Source organism: Sinohyriopsis cumingii, chromosome 2 (assembly GCF_028554795.1).
Source record: "Sinohyriopsis cumingii isolate HCF-2022 chromosome 2, ASM2855479v2, whole genome shotgun sequence".
NCBI classification, from domain to species: Eukaryota; Metazoa; Mollusca; class Bivalvia; order Unionida; family Unionidae; genus Sinohyriopsis; species Sinohyriopsis cumingii.
Genome location: NC_142962.1, coordinates 93,078,503 through 93,098,240, shown reverse-complemented (window position 1 = coordinate 93,098,240; position 19,738 = coordinate 93,078,503). Strand labels below are relative to the sequence as shown.

The 19,738-nt window shown below is 33.4% G+C and overlaps 1 protein-coding gene across 9 annotated transcripts in view; it reads left to right on the top strand.

Annotated features, from left to right (window-relative positions):
* Positions 1-17,604, top strand: part of LOC149805378 (uncharacterized) — a 145,111-nt gene extending 127,507 nt beyond the window's left edge. For 3 of the 9 annotated variants that reach the window (XM_089949826.1, XM_089949841.1, XM_089949834.1), the window contains exons 56-60: positions 2,123-2,500; positions 5,297-5,671; positions 11,224-11,604; positions 13,485-13,670; positions 15,680-17,597. In XM_089949826.1, coding sequence (XP_089805952.1) covers positions 2,123-2,500; positions 5,297-5,671; positions 11,224-11,604; positions 13,485-13,670; positions 15,680-15,834 — 1,475 coding nt within the window. In that variant the 3' untranslated portion in view covers positions 15,835-17,597. Of the gene's footprint in view, positions 1-2,122; positions 2,501-5,296; positions 5,672-11,223; positions 11,605-13,484; positions 13,671-15,679 lie in introns of all 9 variants that reach the window. The other 6 variants (XM_089949847.1, XM_089949842.1, XM_089949845.1 and 3 more) reach the window with 6 other exon arrangements.
* Positions 17,605-19,738: the final 2,134 nt, after the last annotated feature.

Below are 19,738 nucleotides of genomic sequence, written 5' to 3'. Positions count from 1 at the left end.
ATTCTTTCTCAAACTTTATAATACATTGGTCATGTTATTTTAATTGTTTTTCTATTAGCATACATTAGATTTTGTGTCATGCTTCATCATACCTTATAAGGATGTATTTTTCTAAAGACATTTTATAGATCTTTTTCTGTTCTTGAGGAGGCAATTTTATATGCATTTTTTATTTAGCTGGCTGTTGGCATTGATGTCAACCCCAATTATATACATGTATTCACAATATTTTAGGCAGAACCTGAGTTCTGGCATTTAAACTTTGGTTTACAAGATGGATGATTAGAGTGATTATGTCATCTCACTCAGATATGAACACTAAAATGTATGGCCTATAAATAGATAGAATACATGTCCTGGCTGTTTGCAAGCTGAGACGAGTAACTTTTTTAAAATTTAAATGTCAAGAGACGTAGTTCTACTAAAGAAGTCCCATCTTATACTATAGTTTTATGCAATTTTATTTCTCTGCAGCTCATAAATAAAATCTTTAAAGCCTATAAAATGTTCTGAACCTAAAGATTGGAACAGTCCACTCGTGCAATATATGAACAATCCAAAATAGGTTTCTGTACAGAAAATTTTGTGATGCACATAATCTTTACAAAACAGATATAATTCTTTTACTAACATATACAAATTATGCTGGTTGGTTATATATATATATATATATATATATATATATATATATATATATAAAATTTAATTTCACAATAATCCTGAGCAAAGAAAGTAAAAACAAAAACAAGATGACTCATATGCAGCATGACCGCAATAATATCTGAAAAGATACGGACAAAACCCAAGAAAAATACTGTTACAAGTCGATAAAGGAAATTAATTTATCTGGATAAGATTATTGAATTATTGAATAATACTTTTCTCCTCATTTAAATAGATAAGCATTTCTGTCGAAAAATATAATGTCTCTCTTAAGACAAGCATGTTGCAAATACTTTGCTGAAAACAAAATCAGAAAATAGATAGATTTATTCCAACACCTTATTTCCGGAAACAATGAATCATATCGTTTATCTCCAAACATGTCGCAAGTTGAAGTATGCCCGGAGATAAATTGCTATTTAGCATGGATGAACTTATTCTGATATCTTAATCTAGTCTATAAGCCAGTAGATAAAACTTATAAGGACATTTATAATAATGGAGAGGGAAAGAGACAGATCGAGAAGTATAAAAAAGTACCAAATATTGATGATGAAGATGATTATGATGATGATGATGACACTAATAATAAGCATGATGATATAGATTCAAGGTGAAAGTGAATGTTCTCAACAGGTTGTTTTAAAAAGAACAGTCAAATTTCTATATAGTAAAATGTTTGTGGGCTAATAACTAGATCCTCTTTATAAAACCTAATGGATCATAAGTTCACAGAAACAGTATCAAAGTTTAGCGTATCTAAAGTCATGAATAAAAGTGACATTTTCCAGTAAAGATGTGTGTATGAAGGAATAAGTGAAGATGAGATTGACAAGTGAACCGCAGTTTGCCAATGGTGTAAGGGGAGTTACAGAAAAGCTCGTTTAACATTTTACTTACATGTTACAGCTTTACTATGTAAAAAGACCGGATGAAACGTAATTATAGAAAAGTGTAATGTCATAAAGGAGTGTATAAGAAATGTTTACTAACATAGTTGATCCAAAATATATTTCAAAGTCAAATACAACGTCCGCTACCATTGACGATTTCAAAGGTAGAAAAATAAAAATAAAAATAAGATGTAAGGCGATGGTTATTTCCAAGTAATATGAAACCGAAATTGAATGTTCCAACATTATTCAAATCTAATACTATCAGAAAGTGAATTTGTTAAAGCAAGTGTTTGGAGAAAAGTGTAAAAAGAGCCGAAAGATTATAACAAAATTGGTGAACCGTCAATAGGTAGCACATAGAGAACAGCTGAAAGATTGGATATAGCAAAATTAGAAAACAATCAACAGGAAACAAACAAAAACTACTGAAAAATTTATTACAATTAAATCGGTAAATAATCAACTAGAAACACACAAAAAAGCTGAAAGATTGGTTATAATTGGTAAATAATCGTCAGGAAGCACACACAAAATGGCTGAAAGATTGGTTATCACTATTTTAGTTGCCACAAGCAGTACGACTACAGAGTCCACAACGTCGACCAAGATGACAACGACGCCATCAAAAAGTCAGACTACAACTGTTTTGATCACATTTCCTTCAACACAAGCGACATCTGAGCCAGCATCAGCAACAACATTATCTCATACAACAATGGTTACATCTCCGTCAACATTGCCAACAACTCAGTCAACAGCAACTACAAATTCTCCTTCAACTACAGTAATGTCTCAGTCAACTTTGACAACATCCCAGTTGCCATCAACGTCTGCTTCAACACAAGCAACACTCGTGTCAACAGCAGCATCTCAACAAGCAGCAACATCTACAGTAGTGGCTACAGCTCAATCAACATCTCCTGCAGTACCAGTTACAATTTGTAAGTCAGCCAGTTGTACACCATGTTTTTCGGATCCTCCCATAATCCAATTCTCGACTAAAGATAAGAAACACATAATCAACGTCTGTTAAGTCGTATATACTTTTCTTTACTGTTGTATTTGTAATAGACTGCTCGAGTGGCCTAATATTTAGAGCGTCCGCCTTGGATGCAGGAGGTCATGGGCTCGATCCCCGGTCAAGTCATACCAAAGACTTACAAAAATGGTACTAAAAGCTGCCTCACTTGGAGCTCAGCATTAAGAGGTTAGTGTTAGGACTGGTCGGCCTGGTGTCAGGATAATGTGACTGGGTGGGACATTATGTTACATGTCTCCGGCATGATGCCCCAGTGCTAGACGTTACTATAAACTGTCATACTGCAGACATCGTAGCGGTATGTCTGAAAACGTATTAACGCTAGTTGATAAGTCCAAATCACACACTCACACATACGTATTCATAATTGTTGCAGTCTGTTTTTCTCTTTATGTTTTCTGAATTCCATTTCTTCACAAATTTCATATTTCATGCACATTATATATCTTTTCAATTTGTTTTCTCCAAAAGGCAGATAAGTGCAACTGTATTTGAAGAAAATGGAGAGACATTTGTGACAGCATACTTTATGTTCGCCAGTTAGTTATATTATAAATGGGATACTAGATATAAAAATCAATAATTCAGCTGATTCAGATTGATTTACTAAATTAATCATAATGTATAACCTTTAACTGTCCTCAACGAGTAATAGCACAATGTATGGAGAGTTTGTACTTCATCCATTTTGTAGTTCTAAGCCCTGCCTACCATATAAAATATTGTTATAGCAATAGGGCCACCAACTCAATGCCCCTATGCACTTAGTCTTTTAATATATTCACAGCCATTAAAGTACATAATTAGAATCACAAACCCACCAACAGCTAGTCCAGGCCATGACAAAAATGTATTCAATCTCGGCGATTCAAATTGTTTCAAAATAGTTCATTCTATAGGCCAACTAACAGAAAATAAATTCCATCGAGTATCATCAATTTGTATGACTTTCAAGTTCACTATGAAAGGAGTTTTGAATAAGAAATAAACCAAATACCACCAACATGGGGTAGGCTGCATTTAGTGAGAAGATCATTTTTTCCTATTATTGACTATACAAGTCGTGTGCTCCTTTTCATTTGCATTTGCATTTGCATACTCTAGATTCTTTATAATATTTTATAATACATTGGTCATGTTATTTTAATTGTTTTTATATTAGCATACAATAGATTTTGTGTCATGCTTCATCATACCTTATCAGTATGAGTTTTTTCTAAAGACATTTTATAGATCTTTTTTTGTTCCTGCGGAGGCAATTGGATCTGCATTTTTTTTTTTTGTATAGCTGGCTTTGGGTATTGATGTCAACCCCCAATTATATATTGATATAATTTTAGGCAGAACCTGAGTTCTAGCATTTAAACTTTAGTTTACAAGTTGGCTTATTAGAGTGATTATGTCATCTCACTCAGATATGAATACTAAAATGTATGGCCTATAAATAGATAGAACACATGTTCTGGCTGTTTGCAAGCTGAGATGAGTAACTTTTTTAAAAATTAATATCTGAAGAGACGCAGTTCTAGTAAAGAAGTCCCGTCTTATACTATGGTTTCATGCAATTTTATTTTTCTGCAGCTCATAAATGCAATCTTTAAAGCCTATAAAATGTTCTGAACATAAAGATTAGAACAGTCCACTCATACAATATATGAACATACCAAATATGATTATATACAGAATAATTTTTGAGTCATGCCCATGATCTTTACAAAGCATATACACTTCTTTTACGAGCATATAAAAATTATACTGGTTGGTTATATGTATATAAATTGACAAACAGATTTCATTTGACAATAATCCTGAGCTAAAAAAGTAAAAGCTAAAGGAAGATGACTGATATAAATCATGACTGCAATAATATTTGAAAAGATACGGACAAAACCCAAGAAAAATACTGTTACAAGTCGATAAAGGAAATTAATTTATATGGATATGATTATTGAATTATTGAAGAATACTTTTTTCTCCTTATTTAAATAGATAAGCATTTCTAGTCGAAAAATATAATGTCTCTCTTAAGACAAGCATGTGCAAATACTTTGCTGAAAACAAAATCAGAAAATAGATTTATTCCACCACCTTATTTCCGGAAAGAATGAATCATATCGTTTATCTCCAAACATGTCGCAAGTTGAAGTATACCCGGAGATAAATTGCTACTTAGTATGGATGAACTTATTCTGATATATTAATCTAAGTCTATCAGCCAGTAGATAAAACTTATAAGGACATTAAGATTAAAGGAGAGGGAAAGAGACAGAGAAGAATAAAAAGTACTAAATATTGATGATGAAGATGATTATGATGATGATGATACTAATAATAAGCATGATGATATACATTCAAGGTGAAAGTGAATATTCTCAACAGGTTGTTTTAAAATGAGCAGTCAAATTTCTAGATAGTGAAATGTTTGTGGGAAAAGTGTAAAAAGAGCCGAAAGAGTATAACATAATTGGTGAACCGTCAATAGGTAGCACGTAAAGAACAGCTGAAAGATTGGATATAGCAAAATTAGAAAACAATCAACAGGAAACAAACAAAAACTACTGAAAAATTTATTACAATTAAATCGGTAAATTATCAACTAGAAACACACACAAAAAAGCTGATAGATTGGTTATAATTGGTACACAATCATCAGGAAGCACACTCAAAATGGCTGAAAGATTGGTTATCACTATTTTAGTTGCCACAAGCAGTACGACTACAGAGTCCACAACGTCGACCAAGATGACAACGACGTCATCAAAAAGTCAGACTACAACTGTTTTGATCACATCTCCTTCAACACAAGCAACATCTGAGCCAGCATTAGCAACAACATTATCTCATACAACAATGGCAACATCTCCGTCAACATTGCCGACATCTGAGTCAACAGCAACTACAAATTCTCCTTCAACTACAGTAATGTCTCAGTCAACTTTGACAACATCCCAGTTGCCATCAACATCTGCTTCAACACAAGCAACACTCGTGTCAACAGCATCTCAGCAAGCAGCAACATCTACAGTAGTGGCTACAGCTCAATCAACATCTCCTGCAATACCAGTTACAATTTGTAAGTCAGCCAGTTGTACACCATGTTTTTCGGATCCTCCCATAATCCAATTCTCGACTAAAGATAAGAAACACATTATCAATGTATGTTAAGTCATGTATATTTTTCTTTACTGTTGCATTTGTAATAGACTACTCGAGTGGCCTAATATTTAGAGCGTCCGCCTTGGATGCAGGAGGTCATGGGCTCGATCCCCGGCCAAGTCATACCAAAGACTTACAAAAATGGTACTAACAGCTGCCTCACTTGGAGCTCAGCATTAAGAGGTTAATGTTAGGACTGGTCGGCCTGGTGTCAGGATAATGTGACTGGGTGGGACATTATGTTACATGTCTCCGGCATGATGCCCCAGTGCTAGACGTTACTATAAACTGTCATACTGCAGACATCATAGCGATATGACTGAAAAATTGTTAACGCTACTTGAAAAATTCAAATCACACACTCACATACACGTACTCATAATTGTTGCAGTCTGCTTTTCTCTTTTTGTTTTCTGTATTCCCTTTCTTCACAAATTCCATATTTCGTGTACATTGTATATCTTTTCAATTTGTTACCTCCAACATGCAGATAAGTGCAACTGTATTTGAAAAAAATGGAGAGACAGGTGTGCCACCATACTTTATGTTCGCCAGTTAGTTAGATTATAGATAGGTTACTAGATACGAAAATCGATAAATTCAGCTGATTCAGATTGATTTACTAAAGTAATCATAATGTATAACCTTTAACTGTCCCCAACGAGGAATAGCACGATGTATGGAGACTTTGTACTTCATCCATTTTGTAGTTCTAAGCCCTGCCTACCATATAAAATATTGTTATAGCAATAGGGCCACCAACTCAATGCCCCTATGCACTTAGTCTTTTAATATATTCACAGCCATTAAAGTACATAATTAGAATCACAAACCCACCAACAGCTAGTGCAGGCCATGACAAAAATGTATTCAGTCTCGGCGATTCAATTTTTTTCTTCAAAATAGTTCATTCTATAGGCCAACTAACAGAAAATAAATTCCATCGAGTATCATCAATTTGTATCATTTTCAAGTTCACTATGAAAGGATTTTTGAATAAGACATAAATCAATTACCACCCACAGGCTGCATCTAGTGAGAAGATCATTTTTTTTCCTATTATTGACTATACAAGTTGTGTGCTCCTTTTCATTTGCATACTCTAGTTTCTTTATCATATTTTATAATACATTGGTCATGTTATTTTAATTGTTTTTCTATTAGCATACAATAGATTTTGTGTCATGCTTCATCAGACCTTATCAGCATGTTTTTTTTTTAAAGACATTTTATAGATCTTTTTTTGTTCCTGAGGAGCCAATTGGACCTGCACTTTTATGTAGCTGGCTTTAGGTATTGACGTCAACCCCCAATTATATATTGATAATATTTTAGGCAGAACCTGAGTTCTAGCATTTAAACTTTAGTTTACAAGTTGGCTGATTAGAGTGATTATGTCATCTCACTCAGATATGAACACTAAAATGTATGACCTATAAATAGATAGAATACATGTCCTGGCTGATCGCAAGCTGAGATGAGTAATTGTCTTAAAATTAATATCTGAAGAGACGCAGTTCTAGGAAAGAAGTTCCGTCTTATACTAAAGTTTTATGCAATTTTATTTTTCTGCATCTCAAAACAAATAATCTTTAAAGCCTATAAAATGTTGATACAATATATAAACAATCCAAAACATATTTCTATACCGAATAATTTGTGAGTCATACACATGATCTTTACAAAGCAGATACACTTCTTTTACAAACATATAAAAATTATACTGGTTGGTTATATATATATATATATATATATATATATATATATATATATATATATATATATATATATATATATATTGACAAATAGATTTCATTTGACAATAATCCTGAGCTAAAAAAGTAAAAGCTAAAAGAAGATGACTGATATAAATCATGACTGCAATAATATTTGAAAAGATACGGACAAAACCCAAGAAAAATACTGTTACAAGTCGATAAAGGAAATTAATTTAGATGGATATGATTATTGAATTATTGAAGAATACTTTTTCTCCTCATTCGAATAGATAAGCATTTCGAGTAGAAGCATTTCATCATACTCTTAAGACAAGCATGTGCAAATACTTTGCTGAAAACAAAATCAGAAAATAGATAGATTTATTCCACCACCTTATTTCCGGAAACAATGAATCATATCGTTTATCTCCAAACATGTCGCAAGTTGAAGTATGCCCGGACATAAATAACTCTTTAGTATGGATTAACTTTTTCTGATATATTAGTCTAAGTCTGTAGGCCAGTAGATAAAACCTATAAGGATATTTAGAATAATGGAGAGGGAAAGAGACAGATAGAGATGTCTAGAAAGTACTAAATATTGCTGCTGCAGCTGATGATGATGATGATAATAGGGATGATGATATAGATACAAGGTTAAAATGAATGCTCTCAACAGGTTGTTTTAAAGGAACAGTCAAATTTCTATATAGTAATACGTTTGTGGGCTAATAACTAGAACCTCTTGGTAAAAATCTAATGGATCATAGGTTCACAGAAATAGTATCAAAGTTTAGTGTATCTGAAGACGTGAATGGAAGATAAATTTCTAGTAAAAATATTTATATGAAGGAATAAGTGGAGATGAGGGTGAAATGCAGTTTGTCAGTGATGTAGGGAGAGTTTCAGAACATCTTGTTTGACATTTTGCTTACATGTTACAGCTTTACTATGTAAAAAGACCGGATGAAACTGAATCATAGAAAATTGTGATGTCATACAATAGTTTATCAGAAATGTTTACTAACAGAGTTGATCCAAACTTTATTTCACAGTCAAATAAAATGTCCGCTACCATTGACAATTTAACAGGTAGAAAAATAAACATAAAAAGGACATGTAAAGCGATGGTTATTTCCAAGTAATATGAAACCAACATTGAATATTCCAATACTATTCAAATATAATACTGTTAGAAAGCGAATTGGTTAAAGCAAGTGTTTGGAGAAAAGTGTAAACCTGCCCGAAATATTATAACAAAATTGGTGAACCATCAACAGGTAGCACACAAAGAACAACTAAAAGATTGGCTATAGCAAAATTGGAAAACAGTCAACAGGAAACAAATAAAAACTACCCAAAAATTTTTTATAACTAAATCGGTAAATAATCAACGAGAAGCACACAAAAACAGCTGAAAGATTGGTTATAATTGGTAAATAATCGTCAGGAATGACACAAAAAACGGCTGAAAGATTGGTTATAACATATTAGGAAACAGTCAACAGGAAACACGTCAAAACGGCTGAAAGACTCGTTATAATACAATTGGTACACAAGCAACAGGCATTTAATGTCAAAACAGATAGAAAAAAAGTAAAAGTAGCATTTGAAGATATGGATGAAAGTGGAAAGCCAAAAGGTGGTGGATGAAACGAATTAAGAAAGCAAACAAATCACAGGCAACATAATACGCATGATGAAAATGCTGTTAAAAATGATCGGATAAATTACAATAATGAATGTGATCTGAAGTAGAGGGAAATGGCAATCAGTAATTTAAATAATTTTGTCCAGCAAGCTACCATTGCTAATCGGGTATGATTTAGTGTACTCGGATATTGACAATGGCATAAGTAATTTTTGACATCTCCTCCACAGCGACTTCAGACAGTATGTCATTTTTTCACCCAAATTACTCTGTTAATGACATATTGAAGGTAATCATAAAAATAGAATACAGCTCATGCATGATAAACATATCTCTCAACTGATGTAATGAAGATAAAAACTATATCATGGAGAGTGTGTGGTTGTGATGCTGTATGGGAACTTATATTTGTGTCTCTTGAGGAATAGATTGTATAGGGTTTAGGTAAACAAGCATGGCGCTGAAATTTACATTTACCATTCTAACTTGTAAATTATGTAAATCTTTAAGGCGATTATTAGGTGATTTGTATTTAACAACTTGTAGTTGTCTTTTATATTGAACACCCAATGTATGCAATCTTTATATGGACTAAATCTGGCTTCTTAAAATAGCATTTGTATGAGCAATCAGAACAAGGCTGCTAAACAAGCATTTAGGTCTCATAGCAAATCTGATCCGCTTGCCTGAAACAATTGCATCAGGTTAAGTGGTGAGATATCATACTATTCAAAACATATATTATTAGCAAAATGAACGAAATAGCAAAAAGAGACGTTGAAGAATATGTCATGGCAGATGAAGGAACCAAACTCAGAACTATTTGATATAGTGGCATACAGATCGGCAGTTTACAAAAATGTTTGAGGGCTATATTATGTGCATTAAGCAAAGCGTATTGCAGACTTGATGAGGCCGAGAATACGGTTAATGTTTTAATAACCTATTCCAAATTAGTATTCTATTTTGAATTTAGTAAATTACGTTTCTTTAAAACGTCTGTTGCATTAATAGCAACTGTTGAATTTTATACATTTTGGCTATAATGAATTTAATCAATATTTACTTATCTGTACTACATTGTAAAGATACATCTATAAAAATTTGTATTTAAAATCCATGAAATATATATAAATTTAGAACTTTCCTTCAAGCTTACCAGCTTCATACATTTGTATAATTTCTGCATTTTGGAATGTTACTAAATTTAAAATAGAATACTAATTTGAAATAGGTTACTAAAACATTGCTCTTTATTACTTAAATAATATTTATTTCCAAATTAAATCTAAACATGAAGTTGGTAGCGAATTATATCTTTTCCACTAATAAATATAAATGCGAATGAATATAAATTCTTTAAAATAATTAAACATTCCATTACAGTATAAGCAAGAGCTCACAAAAATGTTGCAAAAATATCAAGTCTAGATTAAACTTTACCGTGAACATCTCAAACATTACATTTACCGTGAACATCTCAAACATTACAAAGTCCCTATTCTTTAAAGAAGTCTACGAACACAGATGGAAAGACACAGTCTTCTGCTTCTCAAAGAATGAACTGATTTTGCGCAAGCTTGTTCTAAATCTATATGCAATTTTGAACGTATCCTCAGGACCAAATATAGACATTGGTCAAGGTACTTGGTGTTCATTCATTTTGAATCAGAACGACTTTCCTGTCTTTCTTACTGAAAATGTCAATGTCTATGTACGTCATCAGACAGACAATTCTGCTGCATAGCTTATTCATTTTTAAGAAATGCGTGAATCTTATATCTTAGTCATTCAAAAGGAATTCGCCTGTCCAGCATCTTACAACAGAGTCTAAAAATTGCCGACTTTTGGATAGAAGAGAAATGTATTTCATAGTACAAGAGTTTTGCACTTGCTCATAAAAGCGAAATCTTTATTAAAATAGTATACAGTTGTAGTACAGAAATAATAAAATTACTCTCAATATGTCTTTGTGGAAACTTGCTTTCAATATAATTTAATGAAAAATTACTTTTAATACAATTTAGAGAACATTTCAATCTTAATACATTGACACAGAAATTAGGTCCTAATAGTATTAATGATTTATCACTCTTTTAGTTTCCACAAGCAGCCCGACTACAGAGATGACAACGTCAACCACGATGACAACGACGCCATCAAAAAGTCAGACTACAACTGTTTTGATAACAACATCACCTTCAACAGAAGCAACATCTGAGCCAGCATCAACAACAACAGTAACATCTACAACAATGGTTACATCTGAGTCAACATTGCCAACATCTCAGTCAACAGCAACTACAAATTCTCCTTCAGCTACAGTAACGTCTCAGTCAACTTTGACAACATCCCAGTTGCCATCAACATCTGCTTCAACACAAGCAACACTCGTGTCAACAGCAGCATCTCAGCAAGCAGCAACATCTACAACAGTGACTACAGCTCAATCAACATCTCATGCAGTACCAGTTACAATTTGTAAGTTAGCCAGTTGTACATCATGTTCTTCGGATCCTCCCATATTCCAGATCTCGACTAAAGATAAGAAACACAATATCAACGTCTGTTAAGTCATATATATTTTTCTTTATTGTTGTATTCGTAATAGACCGCTCCGGAGGCCTAGTGGTTAGAGCATCCGCCTTGGATACAGGAGGTCATGGGTTCGATCCCCGGCCGAGTAATACCAAAGACTTACAGAAATGGTACTAACAGCTGCCTCACTTGGCGCTCAGTACTAAGAGGTTAGTGTTAGGATTGGTCGGCCTGGTGTCAGGATAATGTGACTGGGTGGGACATCATGCTACATGTCACCGGCATGATGCCCCAGAGCTAGACATCACAATAAACTGTCATACTGCAGACATTGTGGCGATATGCCTGAAAAAGTGTTAACGCTACTTGAAAAATCCAAATCACACACTCACACACGCGTATTCGTAACTTTGCAGTCTGTTTTTCTCTTTATGTTTTCTGTATTCCATTTCTTCACAAATTCCATGTTTGATGTACATTATATATCTTTTCAATATGTTTTCTCCAACAGGCCGATAAATGCAACTGTATTTGAAGAAAATGGAGAGACAGGTGTGCCAGCATACTTGTTGTTTGCCAGTTAGTTATATTATACATGGGTTACTAGAAATGAAAATCAACAAATTCAGCTGATTCAGATTGATTTACTAAAGTAATCATAATGTATATCCTTTAACTGTCCCCAACGAGTAATAGCACAATGTATGGAGAGTTTGTACTTCATCCATTTTGTAGTTCTAAGCCCTGCCTACCATATAAAATATTGTTATAGCAATAGGGCCACCAACTCAATGCCCCTATGCACTTAGTCTTTTAATATATTCACAGCCATTAAAGTACATAATTAGAATCACAAACCCACCAACAGCTAGTGTAGGCCATGAAAAGAAAATCTATTCATCTTTATCTGCGATTCCGTGTTTTTTCAAAAAAGTTCATTCTATAGGCCAACTAACAGAAAATACAATTCCATCGAGTATCATCAATTTGTATGACTTTCAAGTTCAATATAAAAGGATTTTAGAATAAGAAATAAACCAAATACCACCAATAGTGGGTAGGCTTCATCTAGTCAACAGGTCATTTTTTCCCATTATTGATTATACAAGTTTTGTGCTCTTTTTCATTTGCATACTCTAGATTCTTTCTCAAACTTTATAATACATTGGTCATGTTATTTTAATTGTTTTTTCTATTAACATACATTAGATTTTGTGTCATGCTTCATCATACCTTATAAGGATGTATTTTTCTAAAGACATTTTATAGATCTTTTTCTGTTCTTGAGGAGGCAATTTTATATGCATTTTTTATTTAGCTGGCTGTTGGCATTGATGTCAACCCCAATTATATACATGTATTCATAATATTTTAGGCAGAAGCTGAGTTCTAGCATTTAAACTTTGGTTTACAAGATGGATGATTAGAGTGATTATGTCATCTCACTCAGATATAAACACTAAAATATATGGCCTATAAATAGATAGAATACATGTCCTGGCTGATCGCAAGCTGAGACGAGTAACGTTTTTAAAATTTAAAGGTCAAGAGACGTAGTTCTATTAAAGAAGTCCCATCTTATACTATAGTTTTATGCAATTTTATTTCTCTGCAGCTCATAAACAAAATCTTTAAAGCCTATAAAATGTATACAGTTGTAGTACAGAAATAATAAAATTACTCTCAATATATTTTAGTGGAAATTTGCTTTCAATATAATTTAATGAAAAATTACTTTAATACAATTTAGAGAAAATTTCAATCTTAATACATTTACTAAAAAATTCTGTCCTAATATTATTAATGATTTATCACCCTTTTAGTTTCCACAAGCAGCACAACTGCAGAGACGACGACGACGACCAAGATGACGACGCCCTCAAAAAGTCAGACTACAACTGTTTTGATAACAACATCTCCTTCAGCACAAGCAACACCTGAGCCAGCATCAGCAACAACAGTAACATATACAACAGTGGCAACATCTCCTGCAGTATCAGTTACAACTTGTAAGTCAGCCAGTTATTAACCATGTTTGTCGGATCCTCCCATATTCCAGTTCTTGACTAAAGATAAGAAACACACAATGAACGTCTGTTAAGTCATCTATATTTCTTTACTGTTGTATTTGTAATAGACTACTCCGGTGGCCTAATGGTTAGAGCATCCGCCTTGGATGCAGACGGTCATGGGTTCAATCCCTGGTCGAGTCATACCAAAGACTTTAAAAAAATGGTTCTAACAGCTGCCTCGTTTGACGCTCAGCATTAAAAAGTTAGTGTTAGGACTGGCCGACCTGATGACAGGATAATGTGTCTGGGTGGGACATCATGCTATATGTCTCCCGCATGATGCCCCAGTGGTAGACATCAGTATAAGCTGTTATACTACAGACATCGTAGCGATATGACTGAAACATTGTTAACACTACCTGAAAAATCCAAATCACACACACACACAAACACGTATTCGTAATTGCTGCAGTCTGCTTTTCTCTTTATGTTTTCTGTATTACAATTGTTCACAAATTCCACTATATATCTTTTCTGCATTCCGTTTATCACAAATGCATTATTTCATGTACACCATGTTCCATATTATTTGATTAGCTCACATAAATGTTAGAGTTTTTCCTGATTTATTTCAAGAATGAAAGAGTCTATTGATTCTGCCACAATAAAACTGAACGTTTCTTGTACTGAAATTGCATCGTATTGATTTTCTTGAGTTTACATTACTATTTCATTCCAGACATAATAATAAACAACTGTTTGTTTACACTAATTTTAATCTTTTGCTTTGGCCCAGTACTACACTCATGAATAAATATGTTCAGTGTGATTACAAAAAAGTAATATGGAAATTTGCAGAACAATTAGTTGCTGTTGCTGTTGTGGCGTTTAACGCCATTTTTCAGCACACGATAGGCTATACATGACGGCTAGTATTAATGGTGGAGGAAGAACCCGGGAAAACCCCAGAAAGAACTACCGACCCACGAGAAGCTACTGGCAAGCTTTCTCACGTACCCACATTGGCCGTATCCAAGACTCAAACCCACGCAGACAGAGATGAGATGGCAGCGATCCATAATGGACAGCAATTTAGACCACTCGGCCACTCGGGGCCTCTCAGAACAATTAGTACCGGCATGTGAAAGAATATATATTTGCAGTGGATTCAATGATATACGTGTGTAAATAATTGCACAACAAAATGTTTATAAACAAGTTACCAGGAAAACTCGGCGCCTAGTAGGAAATCCAATTTTTTCATCATATTGCTGATTCACTTGCTCTCTTTGTTATGATTTTGCAGATTTGCTCTCTCAAATACCCCACCCTAACCAACTATACACACGCTGCCACCTACAATGTATTGTTCTATTTAAATGTTACTTTACATTATTCAAAGATCACCACAGCAGAAACATAAATGCTACATCATCTCCTTCAACACAAGCAACATCATAGTCAGCAGGAATAACATCTACAACAATGACTACATCTCAGTCAATATTGCCAACATTTCAGTCAACAGCAGCTACTTCATCATCCACAGTAACATCTCAATCAACTTTGACAACACCCATCATCAGCAACATCTTCAATACAATCAAAACCTCAGCTAGCTGAAGCACCAACAATAACACTGATAAAAATGGTTACAACTCAGTCAACATGGCCGACATCTCAGTCTATAGCAACTACAAATTCTGCTTCAACCACAATAACATCTCGGTTAACTTCGACAATATCTAGGTTCCAGTTGTTGTCTCCACCATAAAATTTTCATCCTGTATCATAAGTACAGCATCAAGATTGCCAAGATCAATTCCAAAAACACACTCAGATAGACTCAAATAACACCATCCACCTTCCAGACTACATTCAGGACTACCATATTTCTTTATTCTTACAGAGCAAGCTTTCTTGAAAAGCCACATTTATCCAACAGTACAACATATTTGACAATTTCAAACTCAGCAACTCTGAATTTACTACATTCTTTATTTTAGTGGCAGCTGGTATAGCTGGGGGAGTGGTGGGCGTGACGGTGGTTGCTGGAGTCGGCACCTTTATGGTCAAGAAGCTAAGAAAAAAGATTGGTGTAAATGAGCTGTCATCTCCAAGATCAACATCTAAAGTTCACCCGGAAACTCTTCCATCATAAATTTTTCTGTATCCATAGAGGCTCTCCTTTAGCGAAAGAAACTTCTATTGTAGATCTACATGACTGACTTATAATTTTGCATGTGTTTGAGGGCTGTTAACTGCATGATTCTGTATCTGACACAATTTGTGTTAAAAACAATGAAATACTTTAATGAAATCTATGTCTTTCGTCTAGTATAAGAAGTCTAACAATGTGTATAATTTGATCTTCTGCGAGTATATTAGGAACTTAATTTTCCTGCACCATTACAGGAACGACTTTTATTGCTAATACTAACGGCTTTAGGGCTAACCTTTTGCATGAAATAACGAGAATAGCAACAAAATTGTTAACTTTTCTTAATTAAAAATGTATTTGCTTCAGTTTCAACATTGTTTGTGAATTCAGAAAATGTTCTAAGAAAAATGAAAAAAAATCTAAGGAAACAAATAATTAAAAGTGTACATGGTCTCCTGTTGTAATTGCGGACTACGGTACACCTCCATGTTTGTTTAATGATTATAAATAATTTGTTGGACACAAATTGTAGTGCAGAGGACTTTACATATGTTTTGACGTTTTAATATTAGTACAAATGCCTAATACAAATCAACCCTAACGAAGAAACTGACGTCTGTATTTGTGTTACAGATTGCCTTAGTATCTTAAAATAGACTACTATTGTATTAGTTTTTTGTTTTTTGTTTCCGATCACACGTTGTCTTGTATGAGTTCATGACATAAAGCGATATCTTATGGTAAACTCGACTTGAATTATTTGTAATACAAACCAGTGATGTAAGAAATGTGTATGGATGATATGAAAACCTTATTACTCAGTGTACTATAAATTTACTGGAAAAGGAAAAGGAAACAATCTCTAGTCTACATTTTTCCGAGTTGATTTTTAAACTTCCAACTCATTGTTTTTGGATGTTAATATCGTAGGCAATAGATTGACATGGTTTGAACCTTTTGTATGGTCTTGGCAATTGTCTTGTATCGTTGAATAGGGATTATACTTGGTATCTGGTATCGAAACATTTTCATGAGCAAGAGTGAAGAGCAAGACCACAAATGTAATTCCATGTCAAAATCTGAAGAGCATTATCGATTTCCTCATTCAAAAATGAGCAAGTAAGTACAACAAAACAAGTTTTTATGTTTAATATTTCCTGAACGAAGGCAAGAGAAGCCAACTGTTTTTTTATGCTTGCAAAGAGCTTTCATCTAACATTCAAGTAATATTAGCACATAAAGCAGTTTTTTTTAAAGAACATAATAAATTGTAGTGTTGCAAATTGTGAAAGGGTTTAAGGTGCCATATGGGACAAAAGTTGATATAACGAGAAAATGGCAGTTGACATTTCAATCTCACATGTCGAGACTTCAATTTTCACACATTGAATTGAAATGTTGATGTTAAAAATTCTAATTCAATTGTTGCTTTTTCCAGTTTTATCTATTGAATTAAATAGGGGTTGAATGGTTCATGTTCTACATAAAGTGTTTACATTTTATCAGTTGAATTATATGGCGGTGGTTGAAATTTTAGTGTAGCATATCGGGAATTGAAGTTTCACATGTTGAATCAAATTGTTTGCGTTGAAAGTTCCATTCCAGCAAACGAAACTCTCAACAACCATAATGTATTTCAACTGATGAACCTGCAAAACATGAAATATAAAATGCAACTCTCAACACCAACAATTTGACTCAACCAGTTAAATTGAATTTCTTGACATATGACCGTGAAATTTCAAATGTGACTGTCTCAGTTGAACAGCTTTTGTCCGCTAATGTGGCTTACAAAAAGACAAAGTTTGTTGTAAATCTGAATAACATGATTTTATTATTATTAACTGTCCAATTTTTATGTACAGTAAGACCTACAACAGAAACTTCTTTTTAGAGAAGATAATGTAGTTTCAATTTAGAACCTGGTGACAGCATAGATAAATGGTTTACATTACCTTATAGTGTGTACCAAGGAACTTATTCTTTGTTTCTAGTACTAGATTGTTTGAACCTCTGGGATGGAAAAAAGAAGGCAACCAACCGAAGCAAATTAGCATTCAGTCGCATGTTATTTATAGTTGCAGAGTATTTCCTGATGCAAAATAAAAAAATCTTTTATCTTCATAGAAACGTACTGCAACCTTATTTAATGCAATATCATATGTCCTATGATAGTGGGGTCCTATGATAGTAGTATCTCATTAAATTCATTTTGTATATCTTTGCATACTTTTTTTTATCTTTGTCAGTTTTTAAATCATAAAGGTTACTTCCAAAACGACAAGATTCCAATAAGAATACATAATTCAATTTATATTTTAAAAATCCTTGTACCTTCTTATACATCCGATGAATACCATAAACAGTATCTTGTTTATAATCACTTGCACATGAAACTCAATATATTCTTTCATGTCATTACAAAATTATCTTTCTCTACATAAACAAACAATGGGACAGCATCTGTCATATCTTCTTAGTGGATGTTGAGTTTGTTTAAACGAAAGTTACAACATAAGCAACTTAAGTGAGTCTAGCACTGTAAAGCCACAATAATTGGTTTATTAAATTTTACTTTTTTATTCTGTAAACTGACATCTTAGCCTTTCCCATAATGGTTCTCCTTGCAAATGTTATATCAGTTCAAACAAGTTTTCTTTGTTTGTAGATAATTTGACATTTCTTCTTTCTTAAATTTTCCAGTTGGTTTCAGAAGACAAAATTAATGATCAATTAAAACAAATTTTTTTCTAAGTTATAGGTTGTTTTAGTCTACAAGATGTTTTGAAGTCAATATAAGATTTTTGTAGAATAAAAGTAGTCTTTGCATCCGATTTATTTTTATTTTAACTGAATATACAACCTGAAATGAAGATAGTGGATAACACACACACACACACACACACACATGCACACAGATAGATAAATGTGAGCAATAATGTATATATCTTTTAGAATCTCTTCTCATATGCCACCTGTGAGTGGCCCTAGAAATATTACAAGAAATTTCATCAATCCATGATTAAAGTTCTGGTCTGTCTAGTCTTCAATGTTAAGCAGGTAATAAATGGACGGATAATATAATCCGTTTAATCACTCTGCAATAATTGAGCACATAGATCTACACTGATAGGAAATGTCCATGTTACGTTGTGGTTGCTATACAGTTTCATAGTCGCCTAATAGACACAGATCTAATCAATGATGAAAAAAAATCATACATGTTGCTGTAATGGCTGCTATATGGTTACAAACACATTCACACAATGGCTAAGATTTTAAAAGAAAAGAAACTGGAAGACTGGCTTTGACAAGAACAGGAAACTTCAATGATAGTTTAAAAAGTTGTACCAAAAATAACTATAATAGATTATACTGGATTCTTTTAGCATGTCATAAAATACATTGATTTCAACTTTAAAAATGCCTATCTGATTTTATTTAAAGTTTGGGTCTTGGAAAAGATTTTTTATTCATTTTTCATCTGAAAAACATTTTATCATATCCTCAAGATATGTAATCCATTTTACCAAATGTTCACCAAATGCTGATGCTCTGTAAGACATCTCTATAGCGAATTCACTGTCAAGTCATATCTTCACGATCACCTCAACAGCATGCATGGGTCTTGCTCATTATCAAATCCACCTGAAACCTTGGTGATACAAGCATATAATCCAAATGTGATAAAAAATGAATCCTCCAGCATGGTTACAAACTCTGCCAGTCACATCTCCACGATCACCTCAACAGCATGCATGGGTCTTGCTCATTATCAAATCCACCTGAAACCTTGGTGATACAAGCATTTAATCCAAATGTGATAAAAAATGAATCCTCCAGCATGGTTACAAACTCTGCCAGTCACATCTCCATGATCACCTCAACAGCATGCATGGGTCTT